The sequence below is a fragment of the Canis lupus genome, chromosome 19, assembly GCF_011100685.1.
Source record: "Canis lupus familiaris isolate Mischka breed German Shepherd chromosome 19, alternate assembly UU_Cfam_GSD_1.0, whole genome shotgun sequence".
Lineage (NCBI taxonomy): Eukaryota > Metazoa > Chordata > Mammalia > Carnivora > Canidae > Canis > Canis lupus.
The window spans coordinates 54589868-54614620 of NC_049240.1; the positions used below are offsets into that span (position 1 = coordinate 54589868).

Sequence of the window (24753 nt, forward strand, 5' to 3'; positions counted from 1 at the left end):
CAAACACAAAAGCAAGTCTTACTTTACCTGTTATGACACTTGATTTTAAAAAAATGAAAGAAAAAACTGTAAAACTTTAATAGCCAAACATCATATCTATGTCTTTGAAAATATTAAGCACAATTAGATATAGCTTCATAGCATTATATGCTGTCTAAAAGTAAGGCACAGTGAATGAGAGGCAGTGAGAAAAAATGTTATTAATTCTGAGGGCTCCACCTAATGCTAGCCCATTATCTATGTATCACTGTGTATTACTATCATAAGCACAGTCACCAGTGGTGCATAATGGGTTCTAGCACTCACGTCACTCTGGAGGTCATAGGCCTTCCGAGCGTGGATGACATCGTTCTGGTCAGGCAGGCACGTCCACTGGTGCAGGAAGTTCTTATAGTCTATGTCACTGACTAAGGTCTGGCACTTCTTGGCCAGGACCACCCCCAGCATGTCCACGGGGCTGCTGAACTTGGTCTTCCACTTCTCAAAGTCCTTCTTGTACTCCCTGTCACTCTGGATCTTGGCCACATGCATGGACCACATCATCTTGGGGTCATCCTCGATGTTTCGGGCTCCGATGTGGTGGCCAAGCTGCTTTCGGTAACCATCTTTGTATTTGTACTGAAATAAAAGTAGTCATTTTAAAAAAACAAACATGAATAGAGAGGGCTAAAAATCTTATTAGTTTAAAACATCATGATTTTAAATTTGGAATCATCCAAATATCAACTTATCTCCTCATCCTAAACTCTGATTTGACTTCACAGCAGTACTCGAATGGGAAAACAGGCCAAACTACATAGTTCTATGGTTTGCAGATATTAAGTCCCTGGAAATAAAGGCAGCAACACTTCCAGAAAATCAATCACAACAGTATATTCCGTTTTCTCCATCTTGGCCAGTGAAATCACTAACCTAGAAATTTTCCATATGATTTTGAGAATGCTACTACCCAGTCCACAGGCACCATAGGACCTGTCCCCCCACCCCCATCCCTCAGGTCTCCCAATGCTCGCTCTGTTAACTTTCACTGGGTCACATGACTCCCTAAAATGGACTGGCTTGTGTTTTCTATCCTGCATACTCTGCTCTGTTGGAGATCAAATTTGGTTTGGGTTTCCTGGGATTGAGTGAGAAAACAGATTATATAACTACAAGAAAGCATCTTGGTGGTGGTGGTGGTAACTGCTGATTGGATATGCTCTTTTCACTTTGGACAATACACAAATCCTTACACATATTTATGGAAGTTTGAATTTCTTCACCAAAGGAACCCATTTCTTTCAGAGACAGCAGAAAGAGAAATCAGAATCAACCATTTTATTGTTTTTGGTTGTCTTTGTTTTTCTGTTTTCATTTAAAAAGAACTCAAAAGGAAACACTTAGGGTAATTTTCCAAAGAAAGAGTTGGGAAATATCCAAAACACTTTCAGGGAAAGGTACATTTTCCTAGACCTGGCTAAACCAGGTCTTTTTCTGATGTTGAGCCAACACATGTAACCAAGTTACTTTTTTAAAGTCTTCTGGTATTTTCTCATTTCTTTATAAGTTATGTGCTCAAAATATGGAGATGAATGTCTCATAATTGTAGATATGAACAACTATAGATTTAAATTCAATTTTATACTGAAGTTTAGGATACCCTCTCCACCTATGGAACATGAATATAAAAGTTGTTTGGAGTTATAAATATGAAAGAGCTTTCTCTAATGAAAACCTTTTTTTTCTTCATTCAAAGCACAATAAATATGCTTTAATTGGCACCCAGATGCATTTCCCTGCTATGATGATGATCATTCCCTCACTTCCATCCAGCCACATAAATACATAGTGTCGCTACTCACATCACTGGCAATGTCCCTGGAGGCCTTGGCCGCCACGATTGGGATGGCATCAACTCGTAGGTCGTAGCCTTTCTTCTTCGATTCTTCATTGGCAAGTTTATACAGAGTCTACAGAAAGAGTGTCAGAGCTTAAAAGGTTTGACAGCAACAGTTGGGAGATTGCTAAGTGAAGTTACCAAATAATTTTTAAAAGGACAGGTTCTGGAAATAACCTAAATTTCTTGCAATATTGAAAGTAAATCAATTAGATCTTATCAAAAACAAAAAAACCCCATATATATAGCTTTGGAAATCAATGAGTCCTACCAATGGGTATTAGCAGAGATTGATAGATCAATCCATTATATATATTGTAGATTAATATAGATCATGTAGTTTGACATATTACGCACAACATAGGTTAATATCATCTAATACTATAAATCAATTGACAATGTACCAATCTACACATATTTCTAAGTGAAAAAATGTAGAGCAATGTTTATTATTCATTTATACGTAAAATATATACTTATAGACTTTCTTCATTAAGATATCTTTCACAATCATGTACTACTTTATAATATTTAAAAAACAAATGAGAAAAAGATTGAAGTACAATCCAAAACATAGCTAACTGGACTATAATCACAACTCTAAGTTTCTAAGTTTCGGCTGTATCCTATTAGTAAAACATGTGCCTATAAATTGCATTTTACTTAAAAAAAAAAAGTAATCAGTGCTGTTAACAGAGAATACTTCTTTCTCATGCCTGATGCTTTCTTTCTAAAGGAGGAGCTCAATTATTTTTCTCTGACCTTCTGCCTTTCTCTGCCCCCCTTACTCTCTACTTGTGAATAGCTACACTGACTTACTGATTTCTTCAGCTGGTAGGAATGGGATAACTAGCCTCTCCCTGCCAGCTTTGACCTGCTCCCTTTAGGAGTAACCCTAGTGTCCTTCTCTGTTTCTCTGGGCTCTAAGACAACCTCACCCCTGAGCGGACTGAAGCTGATTGCCCTCCTCTAGTGTGACTTCTGTCCAGATGGAAACTTAATTCTGGGGTTCAGTTAGGTTCATTTAGTTCTCATACAAATGTACCCTTGAACCTAACTTGAGTGGTAAAAATATGTGAGTTTTCAACTTCTATTTATACTCTTTTGTTTTACCTCTCAATTTTATTCCTAATCCAGGTAGGGAAGAGGTACACATTATCAGTTCCCCCTTGGTAAATTTGCCAGGTTTAGGAAATAAAAAGACAGCGTGTCCAGTTGGACTTGAATTTTAGGTGAAAAACAAATAGTGTTTCAGTATAAATATTGAGGCACTATTTTGTGTGGCTGTCTTACCACTTGGAAATGCCAAAAAAACTACTCCGCCCCCACTGACCCACATGGCAGTGACCAGTTTGCCAACAGAATCCTATAGTGTATGATATTCAACTCGGAGAGGAAGGACTGGATGGATCGAGTGTTCATATCACAGAGCCACATGCACCATGGTAGCTGAGGCCTGAGAATCTCCACAAAAGTACAGGAAAACAGAGTAACAGTGATCACAATGTCAGTGCAGCATTAGAGCCTCTTGCGCTTACCTCACTGTAGTTGAGCTTGTTCTGTCTTGCCAGCATGATTTCCGGAGTATCAGGCATTATGTGAATTTGAGTCTTATCCTTGTCCCAGGCCTCTGTGTATAGACGCTATCAAAGAAGATGTTGATAGAAAACCATTTGAAGATGTGAGATAGATAGGCATCATGGAATACTACTCAGCCATCAAAAAGAATGGAATCTTGCCATTTGCAATGACGTGGTTGGAGCTAGAGGGTATTATCCTAAGTGAAATAGGTCAGTCAGAGAAAGACAAATATCCTATGATTTTACTCCTATGTGGAATTTAAGAAACAAAACAGATGAACATAGGGGAAGGGAAGGAAAAATAAGATGAAAACAGAGAGGGAGGCACACCATAAGGGGCTCTTAACTCTTGGAAACAAATGGAGGGTCACTGGAGGGCAAGAGGGGGTGGGAGGTTGGCATAACTGGGTGATGGGCATTAAGGAAGGCATGTGATGTGATGAGCACTGGGCACTGGATGCAACTGAGGAATCACTAAATTCTACCTATGAAACTAATAATAGAGTATATATTAATTACATTAAATTTGAATAAAAAAATTGAAATAGGAATTGCAAAAAGTCCAATAAAGCATAAATCTTATTAATACAATTAGGAAAAATAAGCCAAACTTGGATATGAGGTATTTAATTTGAGGTTTGACTCGATACTAGTTATTGAGGTTAAAACTGAAAATAATAGAAATTTAGAGGATTTCAAGTATGGAATTCAGAACCTAAATGTGACCCTACACATAATGGATAATTCTAACTGCACTAGTCTTTTTGGCATCTTAGAAAAGCCTGAGGCAGCTGAGGCTCACCTTGTTCATGTTGAGGGCATTGTTCTTGGCCAGCACCTGTTCCAGGGAATCCGTCACACTGGTAAACTTCAGCTTGTCTGGAGGCTGGCGGTAGATGTTGTCACTTAGTATCTCTGCAGCTTTCTTGCACTTGACCATATCCACAGACTCAATGGGGACCCAGCCAATGCCTCTCAGCCACTGGAGATCTGATTTGTAAATGTTCTGTCAAGAGGAAAAATGTCAAACTCTTTAGCAAGACTAAAAGATTTAGGGCACAAAACTTAGGGCCAATGCAATCAGTAAGGATGCACAATACTGGTCGTTTGTTTGTTTTCATAGAAAATCAGCTCATCTGTGTTAGGCAGACTGAAAGGGCAACTATATTAAAAAATGACCCAGAAATGTCTCGTAACCGTAACAAAAAATGACCATACGTTTCTGGTTGTAAGGAGAGGAATAATCTGATACCTTCAGTTGGTCAGTTCAGTGAATATTCTTATACTGTCCGTGTGTGCAGGGAAACAATGCCAATCCAGAGTGGGAGAAACCACAGATACGTCCAACAGCACGCTAGTGGTAACTGTTAGGCCTAGTCAAATGAAATCCTCTGTAGCTTTTAAAAGCCATATTTTAAAGAATTGGACACTCATAGAAATATCACTAATATTACACAAAGAAAAAACAAAAACAAGAAATGAGGTATGTGGATAAATTACATGAACAGGAGTGGGCTCTCTCAAGGGTTGTATTATGTTGGGTTTTATTGTCTTCTGTTTTTTTTTATCTTTCAAAATATCCGTAATGCTCTTTAAGAATAAACAGAAAAAGAAGTTGAGATATAATAATGATGAGAATCGCTGAAGCACTGAGGCAGACCTTTCATGGCCTTAACACTGTCCAAGGCTCAGGGCATTAAACACCCATGTCATTGGTCCAAAGCCCCAAGTGCTCTTTTCCCACCAAGTGCTCAAGACCAGAAGATTGACTGCTTTCCAGAATTGTCTTTCCATACCTTTCTCTTGTGATTTAATTATTTTTTTTAAGATTTTATTTATTCATGAGAGAGAGAGAGAGAGAGGGAGAGGGAGGGAGGGGCAGAAACACAGGCAGAGGGAGAAGCAGGCTTCCTGTGGAGAGCCCAATGTGGGACTCAATTCAAGGACCCGACCTTGATCATGACCTGAGTCAAAGATAGATGCTCAACAACTGAGCACCCCAGGTGTCCTTCTTGTGATTTATTTATTATGTTTTTATTTTCTTATTGGAGTTCCATTTGCCAAAATATGGTTATAACATTGTGATTTATTTTAAATCATTTTTCTGCTATGGATTTTTGTGAACCTATTAAGTACTCATAACTACTTCACAACAAAGGAATTGGACCTTTGCCCAGCTCATTTGAGGGATTTTACCCATAACATCCATTAAGTAGAAAATAGAAACTGCTATTTTGCAGTCTAGACAAAAAGCCTTTTGGAATTACCCTATGCTGACTGCTACTTGCCCCCTAAATAACAACAGTAAGAATGAGAACGATAACCTTTTATATCTCTGGAGTGCTTCTTAACTTTCAAAAGACTGTTAACTTTCAAATAACCATTAAGACTGTATATCACAATGTTGGGGAAGAGATCTTGAAAAGGCACTCAACAAATAGATGCAAGCAGTCTGTCAATGCTGTCACTCCATGGGCGACACTAGCCATTTTAGCTTTCTTTCATGTGCAGGCAAAGCCTTTCTTTTTGGACACAATTGCAAAACAGGGTTCTGTATGTCAAAAACTACAGAATAAGTGTCGGCATTTCCACAGGTGGGCTGTACAGTTTCCAATACAGCTATCTGTATAATTATTATTGACTTATTTTATTCTCTAAAATCCTCTAATGCTTAATAATCCCTTCAAATGTTTATAAACTATGTGCTGGAGGAAATGTGCTTCTCACACCCATATTTGATATCAAAAGCAGGTGCACTAGCTCCTAGGGTCTGTCATTACCATGTGACCCCTCGACCGAGAGCCATGCTAAGAGAAGAGGCCAGTGAACTGACCCTAAACATAGCAACTTCTTTTATTTCATAAGAATAACAATTAGCATTGTAGTAGGCATCAGAATGCTAATTATAACCTCATTTGGTTTGCAAAGAAGCTAAAAACAAAATTCAGAGTAATTTTTTTAAAAATAAAAATGTGTGGTTTCTAGCCCCCTAAAAGAATAAAAGAAAATGTCTCCATCTGGTGGACTCTGAATTCGAACATTGCTTAAGTCCAGTTTTGTTTTTATAGGACCAAATCCAGTCTGTAAACTTCCTTTCCTTATCAAGCCTATTAAACATATTCATGATAAAGCAATCAAAGTATATTCTGATTGAAATCTCATTCACTGATCAATAAATCCTAACTTAATTGGGCCAGTTGGGTTGCAAATAAAGGAAAACTTTTATATAGTTTAATTTCTGAACACAACTCTTTCATAGATGCTGTACTCACATCGCTCTGGAGGTCATAGGCCTGCCGAGCGTGGATGACATCGTTCTGGTCAGGCAGGCACGTCCATTGGTGCAGGAAAGTTCTTATAGTCTATGTCACTGACTAAGGTCTGGCAATTCTTGGCCAGGACCACCCCCAGCATGTCCACGGGGCTGCTGAACTTGGTCTTCCACTTCTCAAAGTCCTTCTTGTACTCCCTGTCACTCTGGATCTTGGCCACATGCATGGACCACATCATCTTGGGGTCATCCTCGATGTTTCGGGCTCCAATGTGGTGGCCAACCTGCTTTCGGTAACCATCTTTGTATTTGTACTGAGATGAAAACACACAAATCAGGTTTTTATTAGAAGCCCTTGGAGGTCAAAATCTGTACAAAATCACCTTTCTTACATCAAAGTTGTAAGTTAACTTTTGCTAATAAACACTAACTCAAGCTAGTATCTTGACCTTTACCCTCGAAGCTTCTAGAGCTAAGAAAATAGATGGAGTCTGTATAGTTGTAGTTCATATTCCAAATCACTTTTGGCCTAGTGATCAGGAATAATTCTGGAGGAAGGTGTTGCCCACAATAAGGAGAGGCCGTTTGAACATAGGAATTTGGAGAAATGAATTTTAGGTACTAAAAGTAGGTCAGGAAAGAGATGTACTTGGTGACATGGCATGTTTAATAAGCCATAAAATGAATGTCTGGTTCCTGTAAGGATGTAGTACTCTAGGGCCTAGGACCTTGTTTAGTATTAGTATACTAGTTATTATACTACTATGAACTAATAGCATACTATTAGTATACCAACATAATACTGGTATTAGTTTACTACTAAAACTGACATAGCAGTCCGATTGGGTAGAGCATGCTCCAAAAAACTCATAGGTTCTACACCTGCATAGACCAAGAATGTTTTTACTATTCTATGTCCAATGATGTTGTCCTGGGATCTGAGCCAGTTATTCCAAATACGTGCCTCTAGTCTCAAAGATAACTAAGTATGAAAAGTACAGATGGGTCATCGGGAGGCAATATGGTACAGTGGGAAGGAATGAGGTTGTCTGGAGTTTCAATTCTACCAGATGCAAAGAGTTTGATTTTAGACAAGTTGCTTAAGCTATCCATAAAACAGGGATAATGACAACACTTACATCCTAGGATAATTATGAAGTATAACACATGTCAAGCTCTTAGCACAGAATTCTCAATACTTTCTAGTTATGATTCTTATTTATAATTGTTGACAAAGCCATTTGTAGGGAAGGTCCAACATATATAAACTGAGTCACTAACACAATATAAAGGGCAGTGTTACCATATTCCCAAATATTAGGCCCTTGATTTTTAGAGCAGTGGTCTGTTCCTCAAGAATCTTCTGTGCTAGAGAGCCAGGAGCTGTTATTAAGGGCACAATCTTGGGCTAGTAGCCACCTCTGATACTGATCCACTGCCTTCTTTTCATAATCTTAGATGAATTATAATAGCAAGTGTCATTAGTTTTGTGAATATTGTACATTCTACTTTCTAGAAGCATTTTGATGATTACTCTATCTCCAACCCTACAGATATGCTCTAAACATTTCCATGTGAATGGATCTTTCTCTGTTTTTGGTGGGTTAGTTTTCATTGAAGATACTGTGTCCTAAAGGTTATAAACCCCTTGTATGAACATCGAAAAAGATTTTTCTAGATTTTCGAAAAATCCCACATAAATACATTAGGACATATTTCCAAAGGGTGAGGAAAGTTCTTTTTGAAGATTTAGTTCAGTGAAAACGTCACATCAGCCTGATTATATATTTGGGGTGACACCGGAACTCACATCACTGGCGATGTCCCTGGAGGCCTTGGCAGCCACGATTGGGATGGCATCAACTCGCAGGTCATAGCCTCTCTTCTTTGCTTCTTCATTGGCGAGTTTATACAGACTCTAAGTTTGGGCAGAAAATATGTAAATATACATAGATGTTGACATTCATATCCAAAAACCCACAGGGGACTAAGATAATTCACTAAGTTCAACACAGGTAGGGTGCCTATAATAATCTCAGAGTTCTAAGCCTTTGCACTGTTTGCTGAAGACTTAAAAATGATGCATATAGAGAACATTGCAGCTTTATTTTTAACAATTAGGTTGAACTAACTAAACATAGGTATTGGGACAGCTGGGTGGCTCAGCGGTTGAGCATCTGCCTTTGGTTCAGGGCGTGATCCTGGAGTCCCAGGATTGAGTCCCACATCAGGCTCCCTGCATGAAGCCTGCTTCTCTGCCTATATCTCTGCGCCTGTGTCTCTCTCATGAATAAATAAAAATCTAAAAAAAAAAAAAAGAAAAAATAAACATAGGTATTATCCACTGTTTCAAGATTCTTAGAACTATGAATAAGTTTTGAAGAGAACTAAAATATTAAGTTGAAACACAAGGGTCTACCGTGGCAAAATGTGGATAAGAGGGAAAGACTTGATTAACTGTTGATCATGGAAGCTAATTCAATCCACATTTATTCTGCACTGACTGTGTGCTGTGACTATGCTGGGTACTTGGAAATCAAAGATGAGTATGAGACGTCTTCCATTGTCAAGGTTCCTACGGGAATTGACAAAAAGACTGGTGACCTACAGACCAAGCTACCAAAAAGTCAAACCACGAGAGGTGGTTTAATCGTATTATTAACCAAGAGCTCCGGGAAGCAGTAATTATGAATTAAGAATCAGGAGAGTTTGTGTAGAGGGACTAATTTTTGCCCTGGACCGTGAGTGATTAGTATGGTTTCAGTAGAGTGCAATGGCAGTCAAGGCCTGAGGGAGTTGCATGAATCAAACCACAAGGGAGTGAAGGTGCAGGTGTGTCAAAGGAAGAGGGGAGCAGTGCCAAGGACAAGTGGCAGGAAAGGACTGAAAAGAATCTGGAGATGGACCAAAGTCTTGTTGCTGAACAATTTTGTTTAATTTCACAGGAAATAGGAAACCAATAATAATCTTTGAGGAAGAGTGACATAATCAAACTTGCATTTTACCTTCCTATCCCAAATGAAGAAAAAAAAATACAAAAGCACTGAACTAAGCTGAGAGACAGAGAACGCAGACCAGGCAGGTTAGAACCTCAGTTCAGGGCATTATCCCTGGGTCTCTTTGAACCAATTACAGTATTTGAGCTTTTGCAGCAAATAGAGTCCAGAATTCCAGAACTGCTGAGCAGTCAGATAGAGAGGCTCTTTGTCTCCTGAAATTCCTGCATACACAGTCCATGCTTTCCTATAAATATACAGGATCTATATTATAGGTTTAGCTAAAAAAATTCAATCCTTTTAGCTTTGCAAGTGGGACTTGATTTTTGTGTTTAGGGACAATTATGAGTTATAGGAGTGCTAAAATTATAGTTTGCACTCACCAAACTTAAGATGGTGGCTCATCTAGCTAAATTCTCTAAGTTATATAAGAGTTATATGCTGTTGACTTATACTTTCAAAGAAACGGTATTTTCTTTGCTGGTAGCACAAAGCTGGGAGAAATAACTAATATACCAACTGACAGAAAAATCAGGTTCACAAAAATCTCCACACAGTTAAATACGCTTAATCTATCTAGGAAGAAGAAATTGTAGAGATAAAGGTTACTCTTTGAACTGATTTTAATATATTTTTTAAAGATTTTATTTTTTTTTTATTCATGAGAGACACACAGAGAGAGACACACATACACACAGGCAGGGGGAGAAGCAGGCCCCGATGCAGGACTCGATCCCAGGACCCCAGGATCACACCCTGAGCCAAAGGCAGACGCTCAACCACTGAGCCACCCAGGGATCCCTGAGCTGATTTTAAACAATTTTTTTTTCTTCATCATCAGGATTTTAAACTGAATTTAAGCTGCCAAATGTATAAATGCAGGAGAGAGGAAACCTAGCTTAAGCCCATGTAAAATGTCTTAGGGTTTGAGGTGATCCTAAGTTCCATGTCTCCCAGCGGCGACAGAGCTGCCCGTGTGCTCTGAGGCACTGAGTGCCGAAATGGGAGGTCGTATGTCCAGAAGAGGAAAGATGTCAACTGTATTCTACACTTGCAGGATCTTGTTTGGTTTGGAGGGTCATATTCTAGCAGGGAGGTCATGTGACGAATGGCCTGGAACTGGGGATTGTCTGGATCAGAAAGAGATGCTGGGACGAGAAGGCAGGGGAGGCACCACAGTAGCTACCCTCATCTCCAGAGTTGGCAGAGACTGGTTTTGCACTGCCTCAGAGGACTATATAAGTCTGCAGAGAGAACTCTATATCAGAAGCATCTTCTCATGGAATTTTCCAGAAATGGGCTGATTTAAACTCCTTGTGAATGAGAACACAAAGGTAGGATGACAACCTGTTGGGTGGGGACGCTTGCACTAGAAGAGAGGCTGACCTTTCCGCCTAACCATTCATGGTTCTGACATGGGGGTATACGGCCTGATGCTCACAGAAAGTAAGAAGGAATGGGCTTGCTAATACATACCCTGGAGGGGTCCTCTCTCTCTCTTTTTCTGTCTTACTGATAATACTGTAATTTTAGTCCTTGACTTAATTTTATACATTAAAAAATCTTAAATCATGACTTTAAACCACAATTTGAGAAAAATCACACATGGAAAATATATCTAGCACAGCAATACAGCATAAGGAGAAGACACGAATAGAAGATTATTCTATTGCTAATTTCCTAACTTTAAAAATTGCTAAAAGGAAAAGGTCTGATCCATCTTATGATTACCACTTAAATCATTAGAGTTCACATATCTTTCACTTCATAAGTGATAATTTGAATTAAAGTTTGATGTTTAGGATGAGGATTGAGAAATGCACGAGTTACTAGTCACATGGAGCAAGAAAAAAGATTCTCTATGAAGTTGTTATGTAGTCTTACATCACCTGGGACAGATTAGCTGAAATAAGAAATGGCATGCAAACTTCATAGAATTAGCATCTGTTCCTACCTCACTGTAGTTGATTTTGTTCATTCTTGCCAACATAATTTCTGGTGTGTCTGGCATGATGTGGACCTGGGTCTTGTCTTTGTCCCAGGCTTCTGTGTATAAACGCTATCAAAGAATATATAACATGTCATCAGAAAAAAATTCAGTTTTATAATTAATAAGAATTTCAGGGCCACCAAAATTTTATAAACAAATAACAAAAGGTTATACATTTTATCCACATTATGTATGGTAGACACATCTTCAAGTAATTAGTTCATAAAACATATTTAGTACCTTATGATAATCTGAAGTGTATGTTAACAAAAGGAAATTGAGGGCATCTTTTATATATAAAGATGATTTTCCATTAAAATATACTATTGTATCAAAACTATGAAATAATTACTGAAGCAAATATTAAATATAAGCGACACATATATATGGGTAGATAGATAGATGTCTTTTGTTGCTCAATGCTTGCTTTCTTTGATTATGCTTCTTTTTGATTTGGCTGTCCTACCATGGTTCTCTGAATTTTGAAGCCTCACCTTGTTCATCGTGATGGTGTTATTCTTGGCTAACACTTGTTCCAAAGAATCAGTCACACTGGTAAATTTGAATTTGTCTGGAGGCTGGCGATAGATTTTATCACTCAAAATTTCAGTTGCTCTTTTGCATTTTTCCACATCCAAAGAGCCAATAGGAACCCAGCCGATGCCTCTCAACCACTGCAGATCTGACTTGTACATATTCTGTTGAGACAAATAGTCAATAAATATTTATCTCTGCATTAGGAAAACGTTTCATTTAAAAGATATGAAACAAAAAACACTCTTAAAAACGCAGTTTGATGGACAGGCAGTATATGAGACAATATTCCTTTCTGGCCTGGAAAGTTAATTAATACTCCCAAGGAAAGAAGAAATGCCATTCCTACCTTGCAGGGGCTGATAAGCTTGGTGCCACCTATTGCTACCTTCTCCAAGAGGAATTAGTTCACTGATTTCCTACCTTTGCATGCCATCATGATCTTCACGTACTCACATCGCTCTGGAGGTCGTAGGCATGTCGAGCATGGGTGACATCGTTCTGGTCAGGCAGGCACGTCCACTGGTGCAGGTAGTTCTTATAGTCTATGTCACTGACTAAGGTCTGGCACTTCTTGGCCAGGACCAAGTCCAGCATGTCCACGGGGCTGCTGAACTTGGTCTTCCACTTCTCGAAGTCCTTCTTGTACTCCCTGTCACTCTGGACCTTGGCCACATGCATGGACCACATCATCTTGGGGTCATCATGTATCGCTCGGGCACCAATGTGATGGCCAAGCTGCTTACGATAGCCTTCTTTGTACTTGTACTAGAAGAAGAAAGATAATCAACTCTTTTAGTTTTTAGTAAAAGAAACTACAAGGTCCCAATTTTTCTATTCATTAAAAATACACTAATTTTCTCCTGTATATAAATATGTGTACTTTGTAAACCACTTAAAAAACAAATATATATGTATACAAAAACTAAAGACATTATTCTATTATTCAGTGATAACCACCATATAACTGCTTTTTATAGTGTGTGTGACAAAATAAAATTAAAATAGGACCTGCTTTTTCTAAGTATTATATAAGCATTCTTCTGTGTCCTTAAATATTCTCTACAAATATGAATTTTTTTTTTTTACAAATATGAATTTTAATGGCAGGTCTTACATGTTATATTGGTATATGTTAATACTTTTAACGTTTCTGTGATTGTTGACCATTTATTTTAAATTATGATGGTTACTTCTCATATTTTGAAAATAAAAATATATTTTTGACTTCATGGACTAATAAAATAGAAGGATAAAAGTTCCTAGAAATGTAAGCAAAGCCATCACTTAAAAAAGATAAATATTGGCAACCAATCACCAGATGCAGAAACAAACATATAGTACATGTAGATGCTTGGACTATGAAAAACATTTCCTATTCATTCAGCCCTTGTAGGTTCCCTGGCTCATAAGGCACAGGTTAGTTTTGAAGGAATCCTACAATGGGTTCAATTGTATGTAAGAATATATCATGTGGAAAAGCCCAAAGGATGTCTGAACTATAGTCAAGTATCCAGTGCTTTCATTCAGCAAGAAATGGCCAATATTTAGAAATGCGTGTTATTATGGACTCAACCATAGCTCTGTGTTGAGAATTTTATTACCATTATTTTAAACTATTTACTTGGAAAAAAGACTGTGAGCAAGAACTTTAACCTCATGGCTTTCTTGCCATGCTATATAACCAGGAGACAGAAAGAAATCTTTGAGTCAAAGAACTTTTTAGGTGCACTTACTTCACTTGCAATGTCTCTGGAGGCCTTGGCTGCCCTGATGGGAATGGCATCCAGCCGCATATCATAGCCTTTCTTCTTGGCTTCTTCTAGGCCAAGTTTATATAGTTTCTGAAATAGACATAAATTATCCTAAGTTTCATTTATAAACTGCAGTGTAAGTAAAATATATCATGCACCACGAATATACTGCTTACCTCACTGTAATTTATTTTGTTTTGTTTAGCTAGTAAAACTTCAGGGGTATCTGGCATAATGTGGACAGTGGTTTTATCTTTATCCCAAGCTTCTGTATAAAGGCGCTAAAACAAACAAAGAAGTGATTAATACAGGCTAGTAATGAGTAATGAATAGACACATAAAAATAATCTGGTTCTTTTTTTTTAATAATCTGGTTTTTAATGAGAATATAGTCTGCTCTGTATTTCTGACACCTTCAGGTCTAGATGTCTCATATCAGTAAGAGCACAGCCCTTACTTAAGAAACCACTTTAAGGCCAGCCCTGGTGGTGCAGCGGTTTAGCGCCGCCTGCAGCCTAGGGCATGATCCTGGAGACCTGGGATCGAGTCCCATGTCAGGCTTCCTGCATGGAGCCTGCTTCTCCCTCTGTCTGTGTCTCTGTCTCTCTCTCTCTCTGAATAAATAAATAAATCTTAAAAAAAAAACCACTTTAATACCAAGCAAAAGAATTATATAGATTTTTCTTTTTATAGAAATAGCTGTCCATGTTTACACACATATACACATACACATACATAAGTACCCCCTTCAAGTAAAGACAAGACTTACATGGTTCATGGTAATAGCATTGTTTTTTGCCAAAACCATTGGGATGGAGTCCATAAGGCTAGAAAACTTGAATTTATCTGGGTGCTGACGGTAAACGTGATCACTCAAAATCTGGGTAGCTCTCTTGTTCTTCTCATCCTCAAGGGAGCCACTAGGTAACCAGCCAATGCCTCTTAGCCACTGAAGGTCAGACTTGTACAAATTCTGAAATTATAGGTGACAAACCACTTAACATAAGCATAATGATATCCCCCTAAAGAAATAAAATTACGTATTATATATTTTACTATACTGTGTATTTTAAGGCTTGAGTTCTTGGGAAATTTACAAATTTTGGTATGTGTTGTGAATTGATGAATATTTAAATTAGAAGCATATGTTGGAAAACCTTTTATTTTAGAAAACAGCACATAGAGAATGGCCCAACTCTTCTAGATCAGCATATTAGGAGCTTTCATCAAAGCAATCGGGACTTTGCTCTTTCTCTGTGGGATAATGGTGCCTCCAGATATTCGGGGGACTGGATAGGGCATGGGCATTAATTTAGGGACATAGAATTCAGTAGTGTAAACTCAACTCTGGTTACTTTAGGGAAAATTTGCTTCTTAGGAAAGCAGACATGGTGTTTAGTTGGCCAAAGGAAAATCTTAGACTCACATCGCTCTGGAGGTCGTAGGCATGTCGAGCATGGGTGACATCGTTCTGGTCAGGCAGGCACGTCCACTGGTGCAGGTAGTTCTTATAGTCTATGTCACTGACTAAGGTCTGGCACTTCTTGGCCAGGACCAAGTCCAGCATGTCCACGGGGCTGCTGAACTTGGTCTTCCACTTCTCAAAGTCCTTCTTGTACTCCCTGTCACTCTGGATCTTGGCCACATGCATGGACCACATCATCTTGGGGTCATCCTCGATGTTTCGGGCTCCGATGTGGTGGCCAAGCTGCTTCCGAAAGCCTTCCTTGTACTTGTACTGAAGGAAAAAAATATGTCTTGTTCCTTTCAAGATTAACTCATGTTGCAATTGCAAAACACATTAACTCCCCATATTTCTCAAAGCCTAGAGAGCCACAAATTTAATTTTTTTGATAGGAAAGATTTAAAACTAACTCCAGGTACAAATTTCATACATAATACATTTCATACGAATTCTAGCTACAGCTACAAATACCTTGAGTTTATCCTCATCCCACATTACATCTTTGGGGTCATTTCACTCTGTTTTGATTTGTTATGCCTTGGAAAATTTTATTCAATTTAAGGTTAAATTGAAACTGCTTTAAAGTGACAAATTGCAATCAAATCAATATAAATAGCGGATAAAGTCTTACTTCACTGGCAATTTCTCGGGATGCTTTTGCCGCTTTGATTGGTATGGCATCAAGGGGAAGATCGTAACCTTTTTTCTTCAATTCTTCGTAACCCATTCGATAGATTTTCTGTTAAGAGATGAAGATCACTTTGTGAAAAACTGTTTTCCATAAACAACTGCAGCATAATGAATGCAATGTGCTAAATATTTTAAGAGTCCCTGAAAATAGTATCTGCTCTAGAATAGTCAGATGTAATTGGAAGTTATGCCCATTGATTGCTAATGATCCTATTTCAAACTTTAAAACTCTTTGATTACCCAAATCAACAAAATTAAATTTCAGCTCTTCCCAAATACTTATGAGAATGAGGCAGAAGTAAATTGATAGAGAAATGATAAAATATCATTTAGGTGCTGTTTTCCAATTAACTTTGAGTGTTTCATTAGAAGTTTTTGTTAGAAAAGAGCAATGCCTTTTATGGGGAAAAATTATGCCTAATGGGCTGTTTCTTCCACGTAGCTAACATGTTGTAAAATTGTCTATTTCATAACATAGGGCTGTCCATAATAGGATCCACATCTGTAGGTAAGAAACATAAATCCTTCAATAATTTTTTAAATCTAAGATTTTTTGGAGGAAATTTTAATTGTTGAATTTAAAAGCTTAAGTGAAATAATTTGTTTCTTCAGATTTGTTAATGAAATAATTGAAAATGCAATTTAATGTACTTTATCCAGAAATGAGACTGTTTAAAATGCCCATTGATCTTGGAATGTGTTTATATTTTATTCATTTGTGGCATTATTCTAATACATTATGTAACACTGAAGTCTATTAGAGTTTGAAATTTACCTTAAAAATATTTAATTTTTATATCTACAGATTTCAGGTGATTATGCTATGATGACAATAAAAATAAAAATAGGGGACGTCCGGGTGGTACAGCAGTTGAGCATCTGCCTTCGGCTCAGGGCGTGATCCCGGGTCCGGGGATCAAGTCCGGCATCAGGCTCCCCATGGGGAGCCTGCTTCTCCCTCTGCCTGTGTCTCTGCCTCTCTCTTTCATGGATAAATAAATAAAATCTTTTCTTTTTTAAATAAAATCTTTTTTAAAAAAGAATCTAAAATCAAAAATCTGCGTGGCTTTTTTTTTATGCTCCTTCATTTGAAATTTTATTGAATTCCATGCGTGCTGGGCACTCTACTAGCTAAGCACTGCAGGCCCAAGACAAACTGTCTGATCCTGAGAAGCTCCCATCCACATAGGGGAGAGCAATATAAACCATGATGGTGTGTGTGGATAAAGGACTACAAGGAACGACAGCAGACTCCCAACTCTACCTGAGGCAGGGAATGACAATTATTTTGATACTCAAGCTAAAAATGACTAAATAAGGAATCTAAGTCACATGTAGTTTATTAATTAAAATCATTCAGACCTGCAAAATTTACTTCCAAATAAATTCACTGCCTTAGAAGCAATTAAAAGCTTTCTGAAATACATGCTGATTTTAGATACTTACATCACTTGTATTAATTAAATTTGCTTTAGCCAGAATAATGTCAGGTGTATCAGGCATGATGTGGATTTGAGTCTTGTCCTTGTCCCAAGCTTCTCTATAAAGTCTCTAAAATGAGAAATAAGAGCTTTTCAGTGTTTTGCTAGATTAGTGAATGACATCATTAACTTCAAACAGGATTACTGAATTCAACTGAAGTGATGAATTCATCTTAACTTATGAATTCTTCTTAACATAAGCAGTTAATATAAGCAAAAAGTAGGTAGTATATTTTTTTACTTGTCTGGGATATAACTGCCTTTCAAAATATAACGTATGGAATACATTTTTAAGGTTACAAAAACCCTGCCCATTAGAAGTCAATCCAGGTAATCAGAGTCTTTTCATGATCATCAAATAGAGAAGTTCTCCATCTGAATTTAAAAGTTCCCCTTAGTGTTTAACCAGGAGATGGCCCTTCCCTTCTCAAAAAATGACATATTTGAGGTGTATCTAGAAATTAGGGAGTCGCATTCCCTATGCATTTATAGATATATTTTATAATAACCTGGGTGGATTACAAATCCCAAGAGAATTTTGTACGGAATTTATCAAAATCTCTTATATGTCCCAGAGCCATCCTGTCTTTCTTCAACAGAAGACAAGACGACCCAAACAAAAATCTCATTGGTTTACTAAAACGAGGGGGTGAAAGTCTGATGAAAAACAATGGTCAGAGAATATTATCAATTACAAAAGATAAAATAGTAATTTGACAATGGAGGAACCTCACAATGCCATTTTAACCAAGTAAATAAATACTTAAAATGATCAATAATGGAATGAACTGAAATCATATACCACTTGATATGACATATGGAGGAGGATACAACACATGATGTCCTGCTACAAGTACAAAACCTGACCCTAATCATAAGGAAACAATAGACAGACCCAAACTGAGGGAGATTCTGCAAAATACCTGGCCTGTGCTCTTCCCAAATGTCAAGGACTTGGAAGACAAAGGAATAGTGAAGAGCCAGCCCACATTAAAGGAGACTACAGATATGAAAACCAAATGCAGTGTGTGATCTTGGATTGGATTCTCGACCAGAAAATAGTTTTTATTTTGTGTAAAGGGCATTAGTGTAAAACTGAATAAATTCTACAGCAGTGTTTCAACGTTAATTTCCTGATTTTGATCACTGCACTGTGGTTTCATAAGGGAATGTTCTTGTTTTCAAGAGATGTACATGGAAATATTTTGGGAGAGGCAATCATGCAGCAACTTACATATATATGAAACAAAAAAACAGAAGGAAAAAAGCAAATGTGACTAATGCGAACAATTGGGGAACTGGGATGAAGATATACACATACATAATTATATTTATATATTTGTTGTGTGTATACATATGTATAAATTATTTGTACTATTTTGGCAACTTCTGTATGCCTGAAATTATTTAAATATAAAAAATTTTTAGAAGTCTCACTGGTTCCTTGGACTTGTCAATTCCTCCTTGAGGCATGCAGCGTGGTGTACAGGGGTTGGTGCTTTTCTCCCTCCTGAACATACTTACTAGAGTTCACATAACCCAGAGAAGCTAAGACCTTCAGGACCAAAACAAAGCAAGGCTTGTGATTTCCACATACATTCATCCTGGTTCTGTACTAACCTTTCTTATGAAGATCAGATATTCTCAACCTCAGCACTACTGGTGTTATATACTGGAGGATTCTTGGTTGTAGGGGCGCTGTCCTGTATGTTTTTGGAAAGTTTAGCAGCACCCCTGACTTCTATCCACTAGATGCCAGTAGCATGCCACCCTCAAGTTGTGACAACTGCAAAGGTCTCTAAGTGTTGCCAAATGTCCCCTGTGGGACAAAATTGTCCCTGGTTGAGAACCACTAAGTTGGACCATTACTTCCATGGCATGTGTCATTTTTACCACAACCCTGTGCCCCTCCATCCCTGAAAAACAGAAAATACTAATATTTGTTTATACTGAGATCGATGTATTGGTTTATTATTTAAAGGAAAGACAGCAGGCTCAAGGATCCAAGTGGCCCTCTTCCGAGGCCTAAGGGGATCTGTATCTCAGCATTCCCATAACCAGAACATACTATTGAAAAGGTTTGTCAGGAGGCATTTTTAACATTGATAAATTTCATGATTGAGGGTTTTTCTCTTGCCTACATTACTAGTTCAGAGCTCTGTAAATAGCTCTGTTTCATAGAAAAGAAACTTGGATTCCAAAGGGGGAGATATTTTGCATAAATCTGCTGCTTTATTAGCCAGCCTGTTGGATTCAAATCACCATGGTAAAAACAAACAAAAGAAATGAAAACTTGAATATTTATAATAAAACTGATGGGTCAGCATTTATTATAAATTTTGGATATAAAAATTGTGAGAAGTCTGTGTGGGGTTGATTGGGAAGAGAGGCGCTACAATTTATCAAATGCTTACTCTAAGCTGGTTATGAGCTTTATAATAAAACTAATATATATGACATGTGTAAAATATATAGCATAAGTATTCAGATCTTTCTAAGACCCAAACAATTATTATATCAATTCAAACTTTCTTATCAGTTCCAGAATCTCAGTGCACATAATCAACTTTCTATAGTTTTCAGGGTTATGGTTCTCACTGAACAATGATGAGTAATCTTTCTCTTTGCATAGAATTACTCTACACTGCTATCTTTCGTTTATTTCATTCAATAAATATTTAGAGTTACATGGCAAGACACTGCTATCTGTGCTGGAGAGAAAAATAAGTTGAAGATGGGATACACACACACACACACACACACGCGCACAAACACGTACGTGTATGTATAGTATTATTACTTGTCTTGATTTGGCTAAGCTAAATACATTGTATTCAACTGGCAGAAAATACACTCTATATCACATTTCCACTTCGCCTGTGCAAAATACTCAAAATATTGCCCTCTCATACACTTTATCCCAACACAAAATTTGGGTCTTTAATGCATTCAAATTTCAAAAGAAAAAAAAACATGTTTAAAAATTTTCTCATTTACAGGATGGATGGGTGGGTGGATAAATAGGTAGAAAATAAGTAAGTAAGAAAGCTTTAGGTGACAGAAATTGATATTAACCCATTCTACATGATCCAGGATAGGGTAGTTGATAATTCAAATGAAGCAACCAATATTACACATTATACTGCGTTGTGCTATGCTGTATGATACAATGCTATGCTATTCTACTAATTAATTAAGCAAATGATATGGAGCACCTACTGGGTATTAGGCACTATAATTTTTCTATTTATTTATAAAGAGTTACTCACATCACTCCTATTTTTGGCATTTGTCTTTGCCAGAACTATGTCCATGGCATCAGGAATGCTGGTGAACTTGTATCTGTCTGGAGGCTGACGGTATTTCTTCTCACTGATGATTTCTGAGGCCCGCTTGTTCTTTTCTGCTTCCAAAGAACCCAGGGGACTCCATCCTATGCCTCTCAGCCACTCAAGGTCAGACTTATACAAATTCTGTGAAAATACAAAGCACTCCATCAAAACCCCATCCTCATTTCAACCCTTGCCTCACGTGATTCTACATAGTACAAACAGACGCCTTTTAGATATTCAATAATAATTCCTCTTTGTGACTAAATGGTTACTCAAATGGTAATATATAAGCTATTCAATGAAATAGAAACTGACCTCACTCTGCAGTTGATAAACTTTTTTAGCTTGAATAACATCATTCTGGTCAGGCAGGCATGTCCATTGATGCAGGTAGTTCTTATAGTCCACATCACTGACTAAGGCCTGACATTTCTTGGCCAGCACCACTCCTAACATGTCCACTGGGCTGCTGAACTTAGTCTTCCACTTCTCAAAGTCCTTCTTGTATTCTCTTTCACTCTGCATTTTGGCTACATTCATGGACAGCACAAGCTTTGGGTCATCTTGCAGATTCCGGAATCCAATATGGTGGCCAAGTTGTTTGCGGTAGCCTTGTTTGTATTTAAACTGCAGTCGAAGGAATCAGTTCTTTTATTAACATAAACAGAGATCAAGTGAAGCTCAACAACAATTAAAAGCTCAACTTGCATTGTTTGCATGTTTGTTTCCCAAAACCAAGATAAGAAAAGGGATGTCCATATTAACTTAGTAGGAAATGTAAGAACTTACATAGAGGCTTCCAAAAAAATGTAGTTGATTATCGAGAGGTTATGAGAAAAAATTCTAATTAGAGATAAAAATATATGCCACAATGTACTACACATTCGGTATGCTGACCTTAGGGTAACATTTGGTACAGCTCTTGTGATAGCCTTATGAGAGTGATCAGAAAGTATGGGCTAAATGGCAAAAAAATAAGATTCAGCACTTGATGAGCAAGTCTCATTGTATAGATTAATTTATTAAAGGAGTAGGAGTTTTGCGGTTTGCCATACAGTTATGTCCTATAAACTTGACCTGTTCAGGATCCATTTCTGCATGTACACATAGCTATAAATAGCTAAATATGTTAGAGTAGAAAGAGAAGCAAGATCTGAACATATTGCCAAGATGAGTCAAAACGAACTATATAAATTTAAGAAAAGTAAAATCCTGTATTTAGATTCAATTAGGAAAACACTGTATTAGTACTGGAGAACAGTCATAATAGTAACAATAATAATGATAGTAATAATAGCATTTACGTGCTGCCAGATGCCCAGTGTACATTATTCTTCATGGATTTATGTTCTAATCTCTCTTGACCACCCAGCTTCACAGTTACATATATTAAAAATACTCAGGAGTTTAGGTTGACTAGAAAGAAGCTCAATATGGGCAATATGACAAAATTGCTTATAAAAGTAGTGTTATAGATTCTTCAGGGGCACAGACAAAAGTCAGAAGCTCATTTACTCTGGCCTGACCTTTTGTGACAGGAAAACACTAAGTTTTGGGGTAGTACTTTGAGAGCTGCACTGAAAAAAAAAATCACAAGTAGAGTGAAGTTTTTTTTTTTTTTTTAAATAGTGAATATTCAAAATATTAAAGGGCTTATAGAACTAAAACCAAAGGAGAGTACGTTAAAAAAATTGTAATGTGTAGAGATATCAAGTGGAAGAGGAAATAAACTACTTTGTGATGTTCCAGAACACAGACCTAGAGTTGATCGACAACATATTCAAGTTCAAAATAGGGAACTATATAATGACAATGAGAGATGATCCAACAAGGAAATGACCTGCTCTGAAGTGCACAAAAATTCTTATACGTGTCAGTGTTCATAGACAGATGATTACTTGTTGGAGATGGAGAGAAGGCAGGACACTGAATGGGAGACCATATTAAATAGACTTTATGTTGTTGTCTAACTAAATTCTATGATTCTAATTTATTAAATTAAGTAATCATAAAAATCATAAAAATATCTCTAATTTCTTTAATTTTATAGAATATAAAAACCACTTGAGGGGCACCTGGGTGATTCAGTCAGTTAAGCATCCAGGTCTTGATTTCAGCTCATGTCATGATCAAGCCCCACGCTCAGCAGGGAGTCTGCTTGAGATTCTCTCTCCTCCTCTCTCTGCTCCTTCCCCCACTTGCCCTCTCTAAAATAAATAAATCTAAAAAAAAAAAAAACATTTGAAACTGAGAGGAGATATAATCTCCACAATGGTGGGAAAATTCATGTAAAGTTAACTTTAAGGGAAGATTTCAGAAGGTTCTAACTAATGGTTTCACACAAAAAGAAATTAGGTGCCATCGAATGTATAGTTAGGAGGTCATTGATGCTATTTCTTCAATTTCTTAAATCTTTTTTTTTTAATTTTTTAAAATTTTTATTTATTTATGATAGTCACACACAGAGAGAGAGAGAGAGAGAGAGGCAGAGACATAGGCAGAGGGAGAAGCAGGCTCCATGCACCGGGAGCCCGTTGTGGGATTCAATCCCGGGTCTCCAGGATCGCGCCCTGGGCCAAAGACAGGCGCTAAACCGCTGCGCCACCCAGGGATCCCTATTTCTTCAATTTCTAAATAATCTTCACCTTATGGAGACTACATAACATTAAATGCTCCCCCAGGAACATTCAAGCATCATTATTGCTGTAATTCTTCAGCATGTTGATTCATTTTAATAAGGAATGAACTTATTATTTAATAAATAATACTCTGAAAGCCAGTGAGTAATAATAAATCATCTAATTTTCCAATATTTCTAGAGTGCCACAAATTAATTGATTTAAAGGAAATCTTCCCTTATATTCTTAGAATTCATTACCAGATTCTGCCTTTAGACACTCTTTTTCTCCATCCCAAGTCCGCATCTCATTTTAAAGAATTGAAGAGACAGTGTTTCCCTCTGAAATGCCAAAGTCCTCTGAATTTTTTGAGGTTGATTCTTAGAATTAACAAAATGACATGTTTATCTAAATGCAGACTATCAAACATTTATAAAAATTATTCACCAAATTGACCATCCTTTCCAATCATAACTAGAAGTTCCACTGGAGAACAAATATCCCTGTTTTATGAACTTTGGGACCAGATAACAAAACAGCAAGTTAAGCTCTCTGGAGCTTAAACCAAAATTCCTGAATTTTTTTATGCCCCAAGTTAATTTATTATAATTATGTAGATGCAAGAATGGGTTAAATAAAAAGAACTGGCAGCTAATTTTTAAATATGTGCATATAAAAATTTATCAACATCAGGTGTTGAGGTTGATTTATTATCTGGCACTTTGAATTTGTCTAAAATAGACAAGTAGAAAACAGGAAATTCTTTTCAGGCAAGCAAGGGAAAACTGAAATCTTTGGTTTCTTTGGTCTAGAAACATAGCATCTTGGGCAGCCCCGGTGGCGCAGTGGTTTAGCGCCACCTGCAGCCCGGGGTGTGATCCTGGAGACCCGGGATCGAGTCCCACATCGGGCTCCCTGCGTGGAGCCTGCTTCTCCCTCTGCCTGTGTCTCTGCCTCTCTCTTTGCTCTCTCTGAATGAATAAATAAATCAATCTTAAAAAAAAGAAACATAGCATCTTAGTGTAATGGGTCTTATAGGTCCTCTGACTCAACTTCTATTCAGGGAGCCCTTATTTCGATACTGGATCGGTAAGAAAGAAAAGTAAATTTTCAGTAAACGACAAGCATGGGTAGAAGATGAAGGGCATGGCATTACATTTTGAAAG

The 24753-nt window shown here is 37.4% G+C and overlaps 1 protein-coding gene across 1 annotated transcript in view; it reads right to left on the reverse strand.

Annotated features, from left to right (window-relative positions):
• The window catches only part of NEB (nebulin), a 200311-nt gene that overhangs the window by 107937 nt on the left and 67621 nt on the right, over positions 1-24753 (reverse strand). Inside the window, 18 exon segments of the mRNA XM_038565199.1 lie at positions 307-618; positions 1842-1949; positions 3415-3519; positions 4259-4462; positions 6729-6806; positions 6808-7041; positions 8538-8645; positions 11678-11782; positions 12208-12411; positions 12704-13015; positions 13984-14091; positions 14178-14282; positions 14771-14974; positions 15428-15739; positions 16098-16205; positions 17603-17707; positions 20907-21110; positions 21285-21596. Coding sequence (XP_038421127.1) covers positions 307-618; positions 1842-1949; positions 3415-3519; positions 4259-4462; positions 6729-6806; positions 6808-7041; positions 8538-8645; positions 11678-11782; positions 12208-12411; positions 12704-13015; positions 13984-14091; positions 14178-14282; positions 14771-14974; positions 15428-15739; positions 16098-16205; positions 17603-17707; positions 20907-21110; positions 21285-21596 — 3228 coding nt within the window.